At 35.6% G+C, this 22,534-nt stretch overlaps 1 protein-coding gene across 1 annotated transcript in view; it reads right to left on the reverse strand.

Moving 5' to 3' along the window:
- The window catches only part of CDC73 (cell division cycle 73), a 137,495-nt gene that overhangs the window by 93,525 nt on the left and 21,436 nt on the right, over positions 1–22,534 (reverse strand). The window contains exons 8-10 of the mRNA XM_054450084.2: positions 17,295–17,393; positions 14,818–14,896; positions 12,755–12,819 (exon numbers count right to left, since the gene is read on the reverse strand). Coding sequence (XP_054306059.1) covers positions 12,755–12,819; positions 14,818–14,896; positions 17,295–17,393 — 243 coding nt within the window. The remainder of the gene's footprint in view (positions 1–12,754; positions 12,820–14,817; positions 14,897–17,294; positions 17,394–22,534) is intronic.

The raw sequence follows: 22,534 nt of genomic DNA on the forward strand, positions 1-22,534 counted from the left end.
TTATTACTTATCTACTGATACATAAAGTCTCTTTATACTTCTCTATTTGTACTTTACAATACTACTTTATTTGTACTTTAACCATATTTGATTTTTTACTCATAGTGACTGCATTCTGAATCTTAGGTACTTTTATACAATGCTAAGAAACAAATTGTAATGTCTTTGCAGCACTGAAATTACTAACTGGGAGGGTGAGGTTTAAGGAGCTTCATTAATTTGACTATCAACCTGTAATAAGTGAAAGGTAGAGAAAGTGATTTCCATGCTGAGGAAAGTGGCATACACCTGCAGTCTCAGGTACTTAAGGCAGGAGGATGGCTTGAGCCCAGAGTTCAAGTCCAACCTGGGCAACATAGTGAGACCCCATCTCTTTAAAAATGAAAGAAAGATTTCCAAAACCCAGCAGGAAATCCCTGCTCTTCTCTCCCCTTCCAAATCAACAAAACTAAATGTGACTAATCCTAAATCTACAGCTCAAACTTGCAGAAAGGTCAGTGTATCGCTCCTAACCTCTCCTGTGATAAATCAGATCCTTTGGATATCTACATTATGAATTCCAAATTCAAAAGAGCTAGTTCCCTCACCAACACTTTTTAACAAATCAAATAGAATGGAATGAAACACAGTCCTAAAGTTGACTCAGTAATCTATACAGCTAAAGAAATAACACATCATATCCATCTGGCAAGGGATTAGTCAGACACAACAAGGAATAGAAATCACAGTGGCAAATCAAAACCTATCTAAGCAGTGCCCAAGGGGAAAGGTACCCTGGCCTTGCAACAAATCTTTTTTTTAATGAAGAGTTAAAAATAACAGACTACTTTAATACCACTAAACATTTGAAGGATATAATTTATTATATGCTCATTGCACAGTATACTGTGATTTCCAAGGTAGCTTTATACAGAGAACATGTTATGTGTTAGAGGTGAGAATCCAGTGCCCTTCTTAATTACATTTATCACTGCAAATTAATAAATCAGCATTTGATTTCAAATGCTACTCTCATAAGCTTAATTAAAATGAATCAATTTCTCATGGTATACTAACATTACCTAGTTTCTCAGCCTTTCTCTGGACTACAGCAAAGTACTAATATAATGCCACCCTATGAGACAACTCAGGATTCAGGTGGCTTATCAACCATAGGCAACAAAACCTCTGCACTACTGTTCATCACCAGCAGTTATTTCTCCTTCAATCTGTTACACAGAAAATATGTTGACTGAAATTATTCAGTCACTTAGAACCAGTTACTATGTACTGTGGACTGGTCTTCGATGATCTACAAGAGGGTTCTAATATAAAATGTAAATATAATACTGCCAGTATGACATAATGAAGCATAGTTTTGTAAAATCTACTATACTGGGCTGGGCACAGTGGCTCATGCTTGCAATCCCAACACTTTGGGAGGCCACCGATCACTAGAGGTCAGGAGTTCAAGGCCAGCCTGGCCAACATGGCGAAACCCCATCTCTACTAAAAAATACAAAAATTGGCCAGGTGTGGTGGCGGGCACCTGTAATCCCAGCTACTCAGAAGACTGAGGCAGGAGAACAGCTTGAACCTGGGAAGCGGAGGTTGCAGTTGATCCAGATCACGCCACTGCACTCCAGCCTGGGTGACAAGAGTGAGACTCCATCTCAAAAAACAAAAAAATCTACTATACTATAGCCTTTTTACACTGATGTTTAAAGCTTTAGAAGTTATACAAACTTTTCAAAAATATTAATAATGACTCAGAAAGTTAGAAATAATACAAACGTCTATCACAGGTGCCCCAAAATTGGTATCTATCAATTTATTAGAAAGTATTAGATCATTTATATCTACTGCAGTTAACCTAGGTAAAGAAAAATATTTTCCAATATCAAGTTATTTAAATAGTTACGTTCTTGAAGTTTCTTCTTAAAGTAACTTCTTTTTTTGGGGGGCGGGGAGGGTCTCATTCTGTTGCCCAGGCTGGAGTGTGGTAGTGCAATCATGGCTCACTACAGCCTCGACCTCCTGGGCTTAATCAATCTGCCTGCCTCAGCCTCCTGAGTACCTGAGACTACAGGCGCACACGACTATGCCCGGCTAATTTTTGAATTTTTTTGTAGAGACGGGATTTTGCCAAGTTGCCCAAGCTGGTCTCGAACTTCTGGGCTCAAGGAATCCACCTGCCTCAGCCTCCCAAAGTGTAGGGATTACAGGCATGAGCCACTGCGCCCAGCCTGTTAACTTTTCTAGGAGGGGGAAAAAATATAGACACACACACACACACACACACACACACACACACACACACACACACACACACACACACACACACACACACACACACACACACACACACACACACACACACACACACACACACACACACACACACACACACACACACACACACACACACACACACACACACACACACACACACACACACACACACACACACCAAAGTTCTTGATGAATTATAATGTACCTACAAATTTACTATCAGAATAATTGGTAATTATTCTGTCACTCTATTTAAAACTCAGTAATTCCTAAGGATATTGTGAAATACCTTGTATAGCTAGATAAGTTACTAAAATATTATAATCCTATCAGAAGCTGAATGGGGTGTTATTTTCTAAAAGCCATCTATAGAACACAAGTAAGAATTCAGTAACTTCTGAAAGATCAAAAAGCTGCTTTATTTTAGTTCTCAAGTTTGGTATAATGAAATATATCAGGAATTCAATTCCAGAATATTTATGGCACCACACATAAGACAGAAATGACAAAAAGACACTGTAGAAAAACTGGAGCGTCTCTCCAAAAATACCAAATTTGGGGAGGTAAATGATTACAGGATTCATAATGTCCAGAATTCACTGTAGAGGATGATAAAAGACTGAATCAATTCTAATTGTAATGTGTAAAAATGTTAAACTGGCGGGGTGTGGTGGCTCACACCTGTAATCCCAGCACTTTGGAAGCCTGAGGTGGGCAGATTACTTGAGGTCAGGAGTTCGAGACCAGCATGGCCAACATGGTGAAATCTCTACTAAAAATACAAAAAATAGCCAGGCCGTGGTGGTACACGCCTGTAGTCTCAGCTACTCAGGAGGCTGAGGCAGGAGGATTGCTTGAACCTGGGAGGCAGAGGCTGCAGTGAGCTGAGATCGTGCCACTGCACTCCAGCCTGGGTGATAGAGTGAGACTCTGTCTCTCTCTCTCTCTCTCTCTCTCTCTATATATATATGTATGTATATATATATATGTATATATATGCGTGTATATAAATAAAGTTAAATTGACTTGATTTCAAAATAAAACTCTAATTTGATCTTATATACAGTTTCAAAAATCTAAATGTAAAAATAAAAGCTTTTTCAATGACACCCATAAAATATGACAAGTTCAACAGTGAGAGAGTTATCTGAGTTCTATGGTATGACTTTTGTCTCTAAAACAAAAGTAAGATCTTAAAATTTTTCATTTCTAAGCATTTCAAGTGAATATGTCTTCAATGGATTCAGTGCAAAGCACCATTCTGAAATTTCAAATAAGGACTTAGTTTCTAAATAGCAAGATTTGTCCAGTCCAGAAGCAAGTAAGAGTTTAAAAACAGGTATTTAAAAAAAACATGGGAACAGTCACTCACAGAGGAACATGAGAAGCAGGAAAGACAAGAAGAACAACACTAAAAGAAACATCCATCAAGAAAAAGACCTGGAAAAGAAACCAAAACTTAGAATTAAAAATCAAATGAGGTTTGGTAGGATGGGGGAGGGGAAAGGGGATGAACTAACTAGACACTTCAATGAATACTAAGACAAAAATACTAAGACAATTAATTTAAAAAATTTGAATGCAGGAATTATATAAAAGATTAAAAAGTCACTCAAAAATCTAAATCAATTTACAAAGACCCAGAAATTGATCCAATAAACTAATGTTCAGCCAGCAATAGCCAATGGAAAAGTTCCCATCAAGGACATACCCAAACACCCAAATGCAGCATGTTATTAAATATACTAGGTTTTTTTCATACGAACCAACTGATTTAAAACATCTGTCATAAAGTTAAAAGGGACATTAAAGATTAATATTTGTTCAAAATAATAAAGAGAAATACAGAAAATAAAAGCATTTGTATGTTAAAGAACAGCAGTGGTTAATCTAAAAATACAAGCAGGAGTAGGAAATTAGTTATAAAATATGTTTAACACTGACAATAATTTTGTTAAAATTGAATTAAAGTTACACTGATGCAGGTAAATAGAAACTGGAATAAAAAGCTCTATTAAGTTGAAAGAAAACTAAAATCTTTGTGCAATTCTGAAAGTCATATATAACTACAGCATTGTATACTAAACTATAAGAGAATATATGTAACCAAAACGATGTTTCATAGTATAAATTTTTGTTATTTAACAAAATATGTTTCCAAACCGGTTTCTATGTTTCCTATTCTTACAACGATCAATATTACAGCATTTTAAAACAAAGTGATGTTAAATTTATTACTAAAAATTATTAGTAATCTTGATTTCAAGATTACTCTGATATACGTGGCAACAGTAACTTTTCTTTCTTTCTAAAATAAACCTCAAGTGTTTTGTGATTGTGGCATTAACTCCATAGTCATCGGTAGAATAATTTTAAAAGTTATGTTACAGATATTAACTAAAACCTCTAATATGTTTTGGGTAAACTAATAGTTATTCTTTAACAAAATGCAAAGCTAAATTGAGGTGAATTGTACAGGCTTACACAAAATGTATCAACCAGTGTGCAATGGATTTTCAATAAATCTCAGTTAAGATATATAAACTAAACCACATAAATATTCGCTTTATATGTATTAAAATTCCCTGACATGAATATGTTGTTGCTGTAATTCATTTTTCTTGAAGTACATTAGCACCAAAATGCTAATAATGCTGACAAAATATTAAGGTTAAATCAGATTCTAACACCTCTTACTACAAGGGAGGCATGAAATGATTTAATATTTACCCATCTAAATAAGCGTTCAGTCTAAATACTAGCCAATTAGAGAAAAAAAGTGTATCTGTATTATTCAGTATAAAACGTTTACAAAATATTATATATTTAATATAAAAACATTTATGCAATAACTACAATTAATTCCATACCACAATCAAAAAGCAGTGAAAGGAGGCCGGGCACGGTGGCTCATGCCTGTAATCCAAGCACTTTGGGAGGCGGAGGCAGGCAGATCACTTGAGGTCAGGAGTTCGCAACCAGCCTGGCCAATACAGTCTCTATTAAAAATACAAAAAATTAGCCAGGCATGGTGGTGCACGCCTGTAATCCCAGCTACTTAGGAGGCTGAGGCAGGAGAATCGCCTGAACCCAGGAGACGGATGTTGCACTGAGGGGAAATCACGCTATCGCACTCCAGCCTGGGTGAGACAGTGAAACTCCATCTCAAAAACAGTAATAATAAAACAAAATAAACTTTTAAAGAAGCAGTGAAAAGGGCAATGCTAAACAAGGTGTAACTGGATACATTTAAACCTCAAAACAAATCCCTAAAGAAGTTATACCACCTTTCCGATGAGAAAACTGAAGCTTAATTTGCTGTAACAAACAGGCCAACAAATCATAATAGAAAGTTCTCTCTTTTATCTCCCTTATATTAAGATTTGGTCCAAATCTATAACCAGAACATTATCTGCCCCCCTCAAAAAAAAGCTGGAAAAAATCACAAGGAGGAAAATTATTATAAAAGGGATATAAAGGATTTTTTATGAGTACCATTTGTTGAGCTTCTTTGTGCTAAAAGAGAAAAAAATATTGCCTATTCACTTAAGTGATGGCTTCTTAGAAAAGTCTATGAAAAATGCATATCTAACAAAAAACCGTATACAACGCATAATATGTTAATACAGAAGTATTACTTCATGTAACAGGTAACAAGTATATAAAATAAACTTTCAAAACTTAAGGGATACAATGGACTACTATATACATACTATTTTAATTTTTATATTTTGTAAACAGTTTTTACACACATATAAAAAAATAGTGTTTCATTTAAGAGGTACATCTTTATACTGCTAGGCAGACACATGATAGAACCACTTTGTTTCCTGAAATATCAAGACAAGCAACAAGTTTTGAAAATTGTTTAAAGTGTAATATAATATTCTCAAATAGAATAATATGCCAGTCTAAATACAAAGTACAGAAAAAACATTTTATAAAAGTAATATTCCTACTTATAATTATGTAACTACATATTAAAATCCTGAACACTTTATACACTTTTCAGATGAAAGTTACTTAATTTTTTTTTATTTTTAGAGACAGGGTCTCGCTGCTTTGCACAGGCTGGTCTCAAACTCCTGCCCTCAAGCTACCCTCCTGCCTCAGCCTCCCGAAGTTCTAGGATTATAGCTGTCAGCCATCACGCCTGTCCAGAAAATCAGTAACTTAAAACCAAAGAAATTACATTTCTTTCTATGTATGAGTCCTAACAGATGGATGGAAAAGGCCAACCTAGTTATTACCCTCTTTATACAACTTATTTGCAGGTACTTTCTCTCAAATGCAAAAGATCTCTGCTATAAGATAAACATACATAGTTGTTGCAAAAATACCCCAATTACTTGAGAGAAAAAAGACTATCATAATATTTATATAAACTAGTCTTTATAACTTTGAATGAAAATTCTATCATTAATACTAAATACATATATTAATAAATATAATAAATTATAAGTACAATAAAGCCATATATTTGCCTACATTTACACATACATCTAATTAAGTTTACAGAATCATAAATTAATAACACAAGTAGCTACCATTTGTTAAGCCTCTTTGTACCAAGCGTTTTATACAGTGTCTCCTTTAATCTTCAACAATACTATGATGTAAGTTCTATTATATATATTATAAAATAAAAACAAAATCACTGATAGAAAGGTTAAATAACCTCCTCAACTTCACAAGCAGGAGAATGAATGGTAGAACTGAAAATCAAAGCCAGCACTGACTTCAAAGCCTTATATTTGTTGTATTTCCAACTGATTAACTTATCTTTAACAAACTGGTGCTGCCTCTAGAGCAGGGATTTCAAACTGGACGGCCAAAAGTCTATAGATGTAGCAGAAATAAGTAAAGAAGGCTAAATAAGAGATAACAGAGTAATGAGGCCTGTGGCAATCTAGAGAACACCTCTTATCTAAAGGAGGTAGCTCCTGCTTAGGCGGATGTGGCTGTTGCCATGTGAGACTACAGACCCAGTACCCAGTCATGCCAGATAGATTTTAAGGAAGCTGGAAATCCAGACTGCTTATGTGACAAGCTCTAATTTTTAAATGGTGGTGAATAAGATAAAAACGTAAATTATAATGGATGCCTAATAAAACATATCTGTGGCCACATTTAGATTGGCACAATGAATGACTCCAGAAGCATGCTAAAAGAGACATATGATCTACCTTACCATCTTCTTCTTCCTGACTGTTCATAAATGTTAGTGCAATGTAATGTAATAATCCACTAACATTTACGAACAGGCAGGAAGAAGAAAAAGAAACTTTCCTACAAGCATCCTTAAAATATATACAATATGCAGCCATAAAAAATGATGAGTTCACGTCCTTTGTAGGGACATGGATGAAATTGGAAATCATCATTCTCAGTAAACTATCGCAAGAACAAAAAACCAAACACCGCATATTCTCACTCATAGGTGGGAATTGAACAATGAGAACACATGGACACAGGAAGGGGAACATCACACTCTGGGGACTGTTGTGGGGTGGGGGGAGGGGGGAGGGATAGCATTGGGAGATATACCTAATGCTAGATGACGAGTTGGTGGGTGCAGCGCACCAGCATGGCACATGTATACATATGTAACTTACCTGCACATTGCGCACATGTACCATAAAACCTAAAGTATAATAATAATAATAATAATAAAAGAAAAAAAAATATATATATATATATATATATACAATAACCAGTCTTCTTTCAAATCTTTCTACTCCCCACACTCTCCCCATCACAGGGCTTTTACTACTGCTTTTTGTTCACTGCTCCTAAAATGTGTTTTCCTGTCATCATCGCCAAGTTAAATCCTACATAAACTTCTGATCTTATTCAAGCATTACCTCCTCAATGAAGTATTCTGACTCCTGCAACAAATCCCCCAATTTTAGGATCTTGTTGCACAACGTACATTTAACACTTGGCATAGTCACAATTTTATAGTGTGACTAATGTGTTCCTCCCCAACCAGATCATAAAGTCCATATGAACATGTCTGGTTTTGTTCATCTTTGATGTCCCAGCACTCAGCACACTGCAAGGCACACAGCATGCACTCAACAAATATTTGCTAAAGGAAAGAGGAAGAAAAGGAAATAGAGCCCTAAGGAAGACAGCTTTTTAAAAAGTCTCCATTATCTGCAGGGCTGAACTCTTCACTCAACTCCAGAACATTACTGCTACTATAGCACTCGCGTAACACTTCAAGCAGAGATGAACAACAAATTAATCAATAACCAAATGGGAATGAAGGAAGCTTTATAAAACAGTGGTGGGGTGGGGAGAGTGCTATGTATGTGTTCCTGCTTTTAAGAATATAACCTGGTTGACAGACTGAGATTCTGGATCCTCCTGAGAATTGATGGTGATATTATCACACCTCTAACAAATTGTATAAAGCTACCTAAGTTTACTTACTGTCAAAAAAAATCGTTCCCAAAACATACTTAGTGTAAGAACTATGAAGACTGTTGGAATAAATTCAAGCAAAGATCTTGAAGGAAAGCTTTTAATCTCTGTAATTGCAGGGTGTGAGATGCTTCCTCAAAAATGAAGACAGTAAAGGTAATCAAGAGTCAATGATACTCACTAAGAACAAATAGAGGTTAGAGTCTGTAACCCTTCCAGTTAAATATGAACAGGCTAGACAGGTTAAAATGAAGTTGTTCTCAAGGCAACTACCAAATCCTTATTAATAAGAGTGAACTGTGATCACCATCTAATTATTTCTCCAGTGGAACCACAAATTGGTTCCTTGAAAACTAACAAAAACAGATCTTCTTTATATCCTCTTATTTACTATACAATAAAAAAACTTTATCAAGTGAGATTCTTTGTCTAATATGACCCTATCACAAAATGAAACCATGAAAATATATTGTTATTTCCCCCACTGAATGGTTTCTACTTCTAACACATAATTCTGAGATAGCTTTACTTAACCTGATTCTATGAAACACTAGTCCTTTCCAAGAATATTCCCTAGGTGTTAGGGTAGGGGCAAACTCGGGGGGTTAAATAAGCTTGAGAAAGACTGCATATTCTTCCAATTTAGATATTCATACATTAAAAACAATGAGATTCCCTGAACCACAAAATCTGTTTAATCTAGTGGGGTTTTTTTGTTTGTTTTTGAGACAGAGTCTCACTCTGTCACCCAGACTGGAGTGCAGTGGCATAATCTTGGCTCACTGCAGCCTCCTCCTCCTGGGTTCAAGCAATTCTCCTGCCTCAGCCTCCGGAGGAGCTGGGATTACAGGCGCGCGTCACCACATCCTGGCTAATTTTTGTATTTTTAGTAGATGGGGTTTTGCCATGTTAACCGAGCTGGTCTTGAACTCCTGGCCTCAAGGGATCTGCCCGCCTTGGCCTCCCAAAGTGCTGGGATTACAGGCATGAGCCACTGCGCCTGGCCTAACCTAGTGTTTCTTAAACATTACAGAACCCAAGCAACAAATTTGGGGGAAAAGCTCCAAACTTGGAAAAGTTATCTATCAAATCAACAATTTCATGGCTTGGGCCTCTGGAATCTTTACTGTGAAACATATTTCATGGCCTAAGTCAAAAGTTAACCAGAAACCCAACTATACAAACTTGTAACTTTAAAGATACCTGGGTTTCTGTTGCTATAAGTTTGAATAATCCTTATTTTCATAAAATATTATCAAAGCACTTTCCCTGGGGCCTTTACTTCTATAAAAATTTTCACTAACCCAAGATTCTTATGAAATGTGATTATCAAAACATATATCCTTCTCTACAACATATATAGGAAATAATCTATCTGTATAAAAATATTCTAGCCATCTGCATAATTTAGTCTTGCATATAACAGAAATCTGATGTTTAACTTAAAAGATACATAGATTGATCCTAATTTTATTAACTATGTACATCAACCAGGCATATCAAAACCTTGGAGAACAATGGCTGCAAAAATGAACGATACATAAATTAGAAAGGAAGTTACATCTGGGCAACAAAGCCTTTTAACATATATTTAACATCACCATATGTCTGGGTGGATATTATAAAGGAGAAACTTTCTTGACTGGAGAATAAGGTAGAAAGTTGGTGCAACTCACAAGCTCACAAATAGGTAGTAATTCCAAAGCAGAAAAGAAGAGAAAAAAATATTAAATTGAAAACGTAAGTCTGAGACACAACTAAAAAATAATTATCTGAGAGCTTCAAAGCTTTCAAGTTCAAATTTCTCTATGTATTAATTCTAACAACTGCATAAATCAGATCACAAGCAACACAGAGATTCAAACTGGGTATTAATGTAACTATCAGCAATTTAACCATTTTTAGTCTTTCTGTTGCATTCCTACACAATGTTTTTTTCATGATTATTCTTTAAAAATCACACAGCATAAATTTGCTTACATTCACCTCTCTTTTCAGTATACTTCAGTATATTGCTTAAATTCACCTCTTTCAGTATATTTAGAACAGTCTCTGATGATGCCACAGAATCACATCATTCTCATACTGATCAATTAAGAAGCTATCCTTAAATTCTAGAAAACCTGCTCTGTACAAAGGACAACTGTAAAACCCATCACAGATTTTACTATTTGCAAAGAAGCTCAGATAATAAAACCATTTCATGGCATTTCAGAGGTATAGGGATGGATGAGAAAAGTAAAAACAACAATCACAAAAATAACAAAAAACTTACTTTGATGGCTCCCCAAGGGTAACAACTTCATTCTACGACTAATTCACTCAGGGAATGATCAGCGGGCAAGTTCTGTTGCACTTAGGGAAATGATTAGTAGGCAAGTTCTGTTCCCAAGATGTCAATAACCAAATCACATAAGAATTTAAATCTTCAGCCATGAATTATATATTGAAGTCAGGAAGAACCAGGCAGATCGCATAAGATGGGAGTATCTAATCCCTGATGACTTTTCCCTTAATTCTCTAAACTCTAGCAACACTGGCCTCCTTGCTGTTGCTCTACTGGACCTCAGTCTTGATCCCTGCCTTGACGTAGAGGAATGCTATCCAAGTCTCTGCTCAACTGTTACCTCCTGAGAGAAGTATCTCTGACTTCTCTCCCTAAACAAGGCTCATCTGTCTTATTCACAGCTGTATGACCAGCAACAAGAATAGGATCTGACACAAATGCTCAATAGGCACTTGTTGAATGAATTCATTAATCTACACATAATTTAATAATCAAAAACAAATCTGATGACAATTTAAAAACAAATATATTAACAAATATCTGATATCCAATCCCAATTCGCAGTCCAGAAAAAAAACAAACTTAAAATCAGATATCTATACTTGCTATTTGCTTTTGGAAATGAGTGAGTAAAACATGAAAAAGTCCACGTAGATATAAAGATATATGTTAGTTCTGAGAAATCACAGCACATATATAATGATTCCATGTTATATAGAGTCCATAAAGATCTGATGATTCACCAGCAAAGACAAAAGTTTGGTATTAGTGTCTTAAGTATACTCTATTTAATACACATGCATAGTATTTTAAAAGTATAATAATCTAGAATATAAATAAAAGTATAAAAGGTATAATGGTCTAGAATATAAATATGCAAAATGAAGTTAATAGAATTCCTGTTCTACATCACCAAGTCCAATCATTAAATAAAAAGTGTTAAATATGGCTTGGTCAGAATATATAGAAATAACCATTTTTAGGAGGTTAAAAAAAGAAAGTTTGCTAAACATGAACCAAAGGCTTATATTCACAGATATCCAAGTATTTAGTTCTGTCAATTACATACTTTGTAAGCATTATAATCACTATAATGTATCTCTTTAAAGAGCGTAAGACATTACATTGTTAAAAACAAGGCCAGGCACGGTGGCTCACGCTTGTAATCCCAGCACTTCAGGAGGCTGAGGCGGGCGGATCACGAGGTCAGGAGATCGAGACCACGGTGAAATCCCGTCTCTACTAAAAAATACAAGAAAATTAGCCAGGCGTGGTGGCGGGCACCTGTAGTCCCAGCTACTCGCAGAGGCTGAGGCAGGAGAATGGCGCGAACCCAGGAGGCGGAGGTTGCAGTGAGCCGAGATCACGCCAATGCACTCCAGCCTGGGCGACAGAGCGAGACTGCGTCTCAAAAAAATAAATAAATAAATAAATAAAAATAAAAACAAAAGATATTATGCGAAAAAGCTCTCCCAAACTGACCTCACAACTTAAAGGCTTTAAATACTGACCAGGTGGCATTGCCCTACTTGCAAGTTAATCAAATCAGCTTTTATTTACATATATTCAACTTAGTTTGAAGGAAAAGAAAAATGAAACAGGATACCCATTAATCAAATAATACACCACACAGATCAATCAGCACAAGTGATCAATAAAGAAAAATGTTTGAAATAAAAAATATCAGAGAATAAAGATTTTCTTCAACATGTGCTACTCACATAAAATCCCTGGAACAAAAGAACATCTACAGCCCAATTAACTTACCGTTACAGATTTCAATGTCATACCATGGTAGGTTCCCATAGTGTCAATTTTGAAGCCTTCCGTTTCTATGAAAAAAAGAGGCTTACTGTTAAGATTTTATAGACCATGTATCTTATGACCTATAACAAATCTAAAGTAATAATCTACATTGAATGTGATGGTTCAATAATATACAAAGCCTTGAATCTACTATGTAAAATTAAATTACGTACTTGTGAAGATAAAAACTTTAAAAAGGACTCTAGGTTAAAAATATTAATATATTAAATACAGACCAGCAAGCCTATTGTGTAGAAGCTGGTTAAGACTATCTCTGCAATTATGTTCAAAAATTAGATTGAATACTTTATAACCCCAAATTACTTACTACTAATACTCAATGGTAGTACCACTAAAAGCACCTAATACCATGAAAAGACCCAAAGTTATAAAAGTAGTGTTCCAAAGTTTCAGTCATAAGGCATATACTTATTTTTATATACATACATACATATATATTTTTTCTTTTGAGACAGGGTCTCACTCTGTCACCTAGGCTGGAGTACAGTGGCACAATCTCAGTTCACTGCAACCTCTTCTCCCATCCCCCCTCCCCAGGTTCAAGCAATCCTCCCACCTCAGCCTCCCGAGTAGCTAGGACCACTGGCATGCACCACCACACCCAGGTATTTTTTTGTATTTTTAGTAATGATGGGGTTTTGCCATGTTGCTGAGGCTGGTCACAAAGTACTGAACTCAAGCAATCCTCCTGCCTCCACCTCCAAAAGTGCTGTGGTTACAGGTGTGAGCCACAGCAATCAACCATATTACATATTTTATAGAAAGCAATGTTGTAAATAATGACGGGAGTGCCAGTACAGAATCCCAATATGCCTTTCTGTAAAGGCAAATATTTTAATACATCGCGAGCCTTAAAATCTGTCACAACTGCCCAATTCTGTATTTTAGTGCAAAAGCAGAATAAACAATATATGTGATCAATTGGGGGCAACCCAATTTGGCCCATGGAGGGTTATATTTAGTTTGGGGGCTGTAATTTACCAACCTCTGCTTTATATAATTCATTCCCCAAGAAAAACATTGAATATTATAATGAAAGAATGGACGTAGTCTTTCTATGGCACATATCCAGTGCATGCCTTTAACAACTGAATGAAGTCAGCACACAAAATTCATTGCATCAAGGCAACATATCATTTCAAAAAACCTTAAATGAAGATTTCAGATTATGCTTAAAAATATCATTAACTTCCAGTTGCTTCTACCTAATATTTTCATGAATCAAGTCATGATGAATGAAGATCCCAAGAGGAAGTTACACTGACATTAGTCTCACCTCACAACTGCAGAAATGGTTTGTTATTGCATTAGCCAGAACACCACGTAGACTACCACAAAGTCAGTCCTCCCATCATTGCTCAAAACCTGTTTCCAAGTTCTCAATGTACATACACATTTATAACTTGGGAAAAATGACTTAACATGTAGAATCTCTACTTTAAATTATATAAAAACAAAAGCAGTATGAATAACAGCAAACATTTATAGATAATTTACTTACATATCAGATACTATTCTGGGAACTTAATATTTATTAACCAATCCAATACTCACAATAACGATAAGAGACAGGCACTATAATAACATTTTAATTACACACAGGAGAAAACTAAGGCAGAATGCAGTTAAAGTAACATTAAAATTCACACAAAAAGTTACTACGACATAAGCTATCTGGATCCAGAATCCATGCTATTAACCAGGGGTTGGCCAACTTTTTTTCTGTAAAGGGCCAGATAGTATTTTTAGGCTTTGTAGGCGACACAGTCTCTACTGAAACAATTCAATACTGATGTCACAAAGCCAAAACAGCCATATATAAAATACATAAATGAATGAGTGTGGCTGTGTCACAACAAAATGTTATTTAAGAAAAATTGCAGTGGGTAAGATCTGGTCTGTAGACATTACTTTGCCAACCCTTACTCTTAAACATCAGGCCACACTGCCTCTCAAGTTCAACACAACCACACTAACGGGAAGATAAGAATTAAGCAACTTGCCTTCTTTTCCTTTGAATCTTTCCTGATCGTATCTGTTATAGGCAGCTGGGATAGGCTGTTTGGTGCGCAAAGTGGGATCCTGTAAAAAAATTAATTATGAGTTACTTGTTAATATTTTTAAATGTCACTTATTTAATGTGCTGGAGTGCAGTAGCATGACCATGGCTCACTGCAGCCAAGACCTCCTGGGCCCAAGTGATCCTCCCACCTCAGCCTTCCAAGTAGCTGGGACCACAGGCATGCACCACCACACTCAGCTAATTTTTTTTTTTTTTTTTTTTTTTATAGAGACAAAGTTTCACCATGCTGCTCAAGCTGGTTTTGAATCCCAGCCTCAGGTGATCGACCTCAGTCTCCCAAAGTGCTAGGATTACAGGCATGAGCTACCATACCTGGCTAAAGTACCTTTACGACATAATACTCTTCCCTCCAATTATGATTGTTTTAACAAAACAAAAAACCCTTAAATTCAAAGTATATTGAGTTTAGTTTTATAGATTTTTAGCTGAATTATCCACCAAATTATTAATCCTTAAATAAACACGAAAGCCATGATGATTAATTCATTATAAACAGAGTAAGACTGAAGAGGCATTTTTTTTAAATAATTAGAAAAGGCTGTCAGTCTAATGATGCATTATTTAATCACAAATACTTTATCAAAACTCACAATGTTTAACAAACTAAAAACACATATTTAAGAATATTCCCCACGCTACTTGGAAAATTCATGAAGACTGAAATACTTTTCATTTTATTACAATAGGATTCTATATCAAATATTATGCCAAATAAAATAAACTTATCAATACCTATCAAGAATGATAAGTATACGCTTACTTCACACTAGGCATATACTTCTATAGTCAAATGCCAAACATTAAAACCGTCAAGTATTCTAACAATTATATAAATATACAGAAAGAATATTCAGTCACAAATGGTAGAACTCTTTTAAGGTTTGACATGTTTCCTATCAATAGCTATTCAAAATGTCAACCAATTCATAATTCTAAGTACCTTGTGCTTTGCCATCATAGCTCTTACTCTACTACTTTAAAAAAAAAAAAAAAACCTAGTAAGTAGGGAACTGCTGAGAGATCTAGGTTACATGGTCGTATGAGAATCTAACTAAACCCTGATGATCTGAGGTGGAACAGTTTCATTCCAAAAACCTCTCTCTGGTCCATGAAAAAACTGTCTTCCACGAAACTGGTCCCTGGTGCCAAAAAGGTTGGGGACTGCTGTATTAGACTATAAGCTCAAAGAAAGTAGGGACTATAATCTTTCTCATTATTGTATCTCAAGATCATTAGCAGACTGCCTAATAGAAGGCACTTAAGTACCTGATGGAGAGTCAACTAAAAGTATTTATCTAATTATCAACAAAAGCCTACCATCTTTAAAAGTTAAATTCCAACAATTTCATGAGCAAATAAAACCACTACAAAGTAGTTGCAAAGGCTCTATTAGTACTGTAATACATTTCAATGTGCCTTTTAAAACTTGACATAGAGTTTTAAAAATATAGAAGATTTTCTGGAAGGCCGAGGTGGGCAGATCACCTGAGGTCAGAAGTTCAAGACCGGCCTGGCCAACAGGACGAAACCCCATCTCTACTAAAAATACAAAAATTAGCCAGGCGGGGTGTCATGTGCCTGTAATCCTGGCTACTAGGGAGGCTGAGGCAGAAAAATCGCTTGAACCCAGGAGGCGGAGGTTGCAGTGAGCCAAGATCGTGCCACTGACTCCAGCCTGGGCAACAGAGTGAGACTGTCTCAAAAAAAAAAAAAAAAAAAAAAAAATTTATAAATTTTCTATTTATAGAATCTTCTATTTTCTATTGCAGAAAATAGAAACAATTTCATTTGTATGTTTTATTCCTTTGTTGAATCATATGAAAATAGGTGGAAGCATTTTCAACAAAATTAGAATATGTTTGAATTTAATATAGGCTATGTCATACATGAAATTTACTTTGGGAGGGTCTTAAGTGGCACTTCAAAGAGAAGGCAGTCAACTCTCAGAGCAGCTGAAATGGAGGTACAATTAAAGGACAGCATGGCTGGTGATCAAGAGAAATACATTCACCAAGATGTAATAGATACAATGCCAAAAAGAACCCCAAACTGGGAGTTAACAGGGATTTATGTTATTAACAATGGTTAGCGATTGTCCCAAGCAACAATGAGTAGGCCAGCCACAGTTTACCCAAAATAAACAGAGGGCTTTCCCTAATTAATCTTTTTCAGACTCTGACCCAGGTATATTAAGAATTACTGCTCCAGTTAAGAATTACTGCTGAAGTAAGTAACTTTTAATGTTGGGGAGGGCTTTCACATCTTTCAGATATTCTGAAGCAGCAAAAGGTTTAGAATCCACTGATTTTAAAATGTGAAGATGTCTTCAACGTTACTACACTGCAATATAAGTGGCAACTTCATTAAAATTACTGTAAAGCAGTAAAGCATTCTTACCACAGGTGCTGCATTTGGGGCAGGTCGCTGTTCAGGTGCACGCCCTTCTTCTCTGGCTTTTACAGATTGAAGAATTGCAAAAATGTTCTTGGAAAAATTCTAAAATATAAATGGATTTTAATTAAGCCCACTTTAAATATACAACAGTAAATTTAGTTGATATTTTAAGACTAAGTTATCTTACTATCGATTCTTCCCTACTACATATGTCATAAGGTATCATTATTATACACATATGTAAAAACCAACCACTACTGAGATACTGATCCAGAGACTGATTATTGTAAATCCCATGGTATTCATTTCATCATTTTCATTTTACTTAAACTGCTACATTCAGGAGGCCAAGGCAGGCAGATCACGAGGTCAGGAGATGGAGACCATCCTGGCTAACACGGGTGAAACCCCGTCTCTACTAAAAATACAAAAAATTGGCTGCGCGCGGTGGCGGGTGCTTGTAGTCCCAGCTACTCGGGAGGCTGAGGCAGGAGTATGGTGTGAACCCGGAAGGCGGAGTTTGCAGTTAGCCAAGATCATGCCACTGCACTCCAGCCTGGGCAATAGAGCAAGACTCCATCTCAAAAAAAAAAAAAAAAAAGAAAAAAAAAACTGCTACAAATGTATTCATATTCTGCATCTGTTCAAATATATAACCAGAAAGCAAGTTAAAAGCTAAATAAGGCCGGGTGCGGTGTGGCTCATGACTGTAATCCCAGCACTTTCGGAGGCAGAGGCAGGTGGATCATGAGGTCAGGAGATCGAGGCCATTCTGGCTAACACGGTGAAATCCCGTCTCTACCAAAACTACAAAAAATTAGCCGGGCGTGGTGGTGGGCACCTATAGTCTCAGCTACTCGGGAGGCTGAGGCAGGAGAATGGCGTGAATCCAGCAGGTGGAGTTTGCAGTGAGCTGTGATAGCACCACTGCACCCCACTCTGGGTGACAGAGAAAAAATCTAAATAAAATATAAATAACATATTTGTCTAAAGAGGTTTCTAGTTCAGAAAAAAAAAAATAATCAACTACTACATCTTCCTGTTAAATAAACTCCAGTGCTAATTTCAGATTGCTACATATGAGTTTTGAGATACTATTAGAAGTCAATGTACACTTTTCAAAGATGTGTAAGTTGGAAAGTACAAGTACAAATGCTCTTCAACTCACAATGCAATTACATGCTGATCAAAAGTCAACACAGCTAACTAATCTGACGACTCTTTCCTTTATGAAATATTCTTCCTTCATGCTATGGATTGAATGTCTCCTCTAAAACCCATGTTGAAATTTTATTCCATTCTAATAGTATTAGGAGGCGGAGCCTTTAGGAGGTGATTAGGTAGGTCACAGGGCTCCACCCTTACGAATGGATTAATGTTGTTATTGCAAAAGTGGGCTCAGATTCCTGAAAGAATAAGTTTGGCCCCATTTCTCTCTGTGTCTCATTTGCTTGCTTGCTTGCTTGCTTCTGCCTTCTGCCATGAAATGACCCTCACCAGATGCCACTGCTATGCTCTTGGATTTCCCAGCCTACAGAAATGTGAGAAATAAATTTCTTGTCTTCATAAATTACCCGGTCTGTGATATCCCACAGCAGCAGAAAACAGACAAAGATACTTGGCCTCTGAGATGCTACTCTGTCTTGGTTTTATCCCTAATGTCTGATAGTTCCTTTGGGGCTCTTCTTATGCTGCCTATCAATCACTTAACATTTGAAGGAATACGTAGTAAGAATCTACTCTAAGCCAAACACCTTGCTTGGCACTTGGGTACAATGATGATCAAAAAAGACATGGTCGCTGCCCTCATGAACCTCAAATACAACATAATTTCTCTTCTTTAAACAAAGCATTCTGTTTCCTTGGCTTGGACCACTCTTCCCACCTTACCCCTTTCACCTCTCTCCTAGTTTTTATTCTTTAGGTATCACTCCTCTTTACTCCCAACTAAGTTAACCGCCCTTGCTGGGTGTCTGCCCTATAATATACATAATAATTACCACTTATTTAATATTGACTTCTGCTGAAGAGTATAACTTCTGTGAGAGCTAGGACCAATGCACCTCTGGTCAGTGTTTAGCACTTGCCTAGTTTGTAGATGTTAAATAAATACTATACAAATAAATATGTATATAAAATGAGAGGCTGCTTGAAACATAACAATTATCACTATACCAGTTGCAGTGCTAACTTGTTCCTGTAATTCTCTGGAGCAGCAAATGTAAGTCTCAGGACCGCTTTCCACTCTTACAAATTACTGAGCACCCCAAAGAGCTTTAAGTTTGTGTGAACTACAGTATCTACTGAATTAAAGATTAAAACTGAAAAAAATTTAAATTCTTTTAAAAATAAGAAAACAAGATTCCATGTAAACATAATAGCATATTTCATGAAAAATCACTTTTCAAAATGCATAAAAGTAATGACAAGAAAGAGTGGCAGGTTTCAAATTTTTGCAAATTTCCTTAATCTCTGGCTTAATAGAAGACAGCTGTATTCTCAGATCAGCTTCTACATTCAACATTTATTGTGCTTTCTTATTTGGTCATAAATGTGCTATCTTATTTGGTCAAAGAATATAGAGAAAATCTATCCTCACACAAACAGTTGGAAAAGGGAAGAATATTCTAGTAGTTTTTCAGGTAACTGTGGATAGTCTTCTTTGATATCATACCAAAATGCAATAAATGGTTCTTAAAGGTTAATGCAACATGGAAACCACATCCATAAACTTTTTGCATAGGTACTTTAAAATCCATCAGTCTCTCTTGCACTTTAAATGAACTTTCTACCCATGCATGATTTGTGACAGCATTCACTGGCCATCTGGAAAATATCAATCACTGAATTATGCACATTTTCCAAATATTAACATGGTTAATTATACAGTATCAACAAATTATACTTGTTAATATTATTTGTAAGAGACTCACTAGAAGACTTTAAGAATGAGAAAATTGCTTGTTTCTTTACTTATGGGTGGAAAAAGAATTAGAAAAGTGTTATGGTGACAGCAGCATAAAGAAACTTCCCAAAATTCTAATTTTCTCACGAAAGCTCTCACTTTATCATTGGCAACAAATACTATCAGCTGCTTTCCTTGAAGGAACAAATTTATTTCCTTCATTTAAAAAAAAAAAAAAAGTCTGCCAAATAACCAAGTCTGAATAACAGTTACTTAAATAAAAAAAAGTTGATTCAGTTCATACTTCATACAATGGCACAAGTCTCCGGATGAGAATAACCATCATGTTTGCAGAAGTGTTTTCTACATTCCAATTTCATCACACAAAATAATAAAAAGACACACTTGAGGGTCAAGATTTAACAAAATTCATAAATTTTAAAAACGTCATCAAGGACATTAGTGAGTAAAGAACACAATGGCTACCAGTAAAGTTAAGTGCCATTGCCTTGATTCACACCATGACCAGCAGTTTTACCAACAACTGATTTTGCACCATCACTGCAAAGGTCAATACAATGAAAAATGCACATAAAATCTTAGTCTTATTATAAAAAATAGTTGAAAATATATGAAAAGCAAATCTCACTACTTTAAAAATAAGAATTAATCAATATTATCATCAATCTACTATGTAGCAGAATTACAGGTGATTAACATCTTCCTTCTAGTGATCTACTTTTATTAGTTTTTCAGTGATGAACATATACTAATTTATATAAGTTTATACACGTTTCTCTTCAGATTGTATAAACCCTTCACCTAATTTATGTAAGTTTAAAAGTGTGTTTTCTAAATGGCATTATAAAATCAAGTTGCTTTATTTGGGGTCCTTGCAAAAATAATAACATATTTATACCTCTCATGAAATTTTTTTTTTTTTTTTTTGGTGAGACATAGTCTCACTCTGTCACCCAGGCTAGAGTGCGATGGCACAATCTCAGCTCACAACAACCTCCACCTCCCAGGTTCAAGCAATTCTCCTCACTCTGCCTCCCGGGTAGCTGTGATTACAAGCGCATGCCACCATGCCCCGCTAATTTTTGTATTTTTAGTAGAGACAGGGTTTCACCATGTTGGCGAGGCTGGAATCGATCTCCTGACCTCAACTGGTCCACCCGCCTCGACCTCCCAAAGTGCTGGGATTACAGGCATGAGCCGCTGCACCCAGCCTCTCATGAATCTTGAACCTGACTTTTGTTCCTGAAACTCAAAAAATAAGAAAGCCCTGATAACTAGTAATAATGAAGGTCTATCTAAAACCCACAGGGCTTTAAGTACCTAAGGGTATTTTTTTATTCTCACCTGCCTAAGAGTATTTTTAGAGTTTACCAGATAAAAACAATACACAGAAAGACTATCAGTCAAAGTATTTTTTTTTTTTTTAATACTAATAATACTCATTTAGGCAAGCCTAGCTACAAAACAATTCTTTTATTAACTTATTTTTTTAAAAGATATAGTGGTACCAACAATATTAAATCAGTTAAGTTTAGAAATGACGGTACAATCCTGCCACCTAGAGCTCAAAGAAAACTGTTCACCTCAGTTACCTGAAAAAGTAATGTTTAGTCTAAAAGTTAGGTAGGGTATATCACCTGTTTTTATTCTTCTACTATGAGTTTGAGATTTTTTTATTTTAATGAACACTGGTGAATCAACATAAGTCACAATATTTCTCAAATATTAGCCATGCTAGACAGTGAAAATCATTATCAACAAATCATTTTATTGTAAATAGCAAAAATGGAAGTTTACTCACATCCTCAGATTTCTCTATAATTCTAAGCTCTGGAGAATGATTCTTAATCTCAACCTTAGGTACTTTGTAAAACAAGTCAAAGTTCAAAAGAAAAAGAAATGATTCTTTTCTTCATATACTACTTTCATAGCTTTATTTCTACTAAAATAGCAATGTAAATTTAAGACTAAAATCCCAAAATTCTACAATCAAAACCAATTTGCCTAAAACAATGTTAAATTTCAGCTTCACGAGTAACTTTGCACACTTCAACATTCTTACTAGATCATCATTATTAACAACTGTGCATCAGTGGAGAAAACATTAAGAGAAAATTGAGGCACTGAAGAGGAAAAGACAAATGAAAGTACATAAATCAGGATAAATGCATCCTCTTTTTGGAGATCCATGAAAATACTGGACATTCAGTATTTCAGATTTTTATCTTTCAGAATATAAAATGCATATCTTCTTTAACCAGCAATTTGTTTCCAAGAATTAATCATTTGGCTACATACACATAAACACACAAAGGTA

This window comes from Pongo pygmaeus, chromosome 1, assembly GCF_028885625.2.
Source record: "Pongo pygmaeus isolate AG05252 chromosome 1, NHGRI_mPonPyg2-v2.0_pri, whole genome shotgun sequence".
In the NCBI taxonomy this organism is placed as follows: domain Eukaryota; kingdom Metazoa; phylum Chordata; class Mammalia; order Primates; family Hominidae; genus Pongo; species Pongo pygmaeus.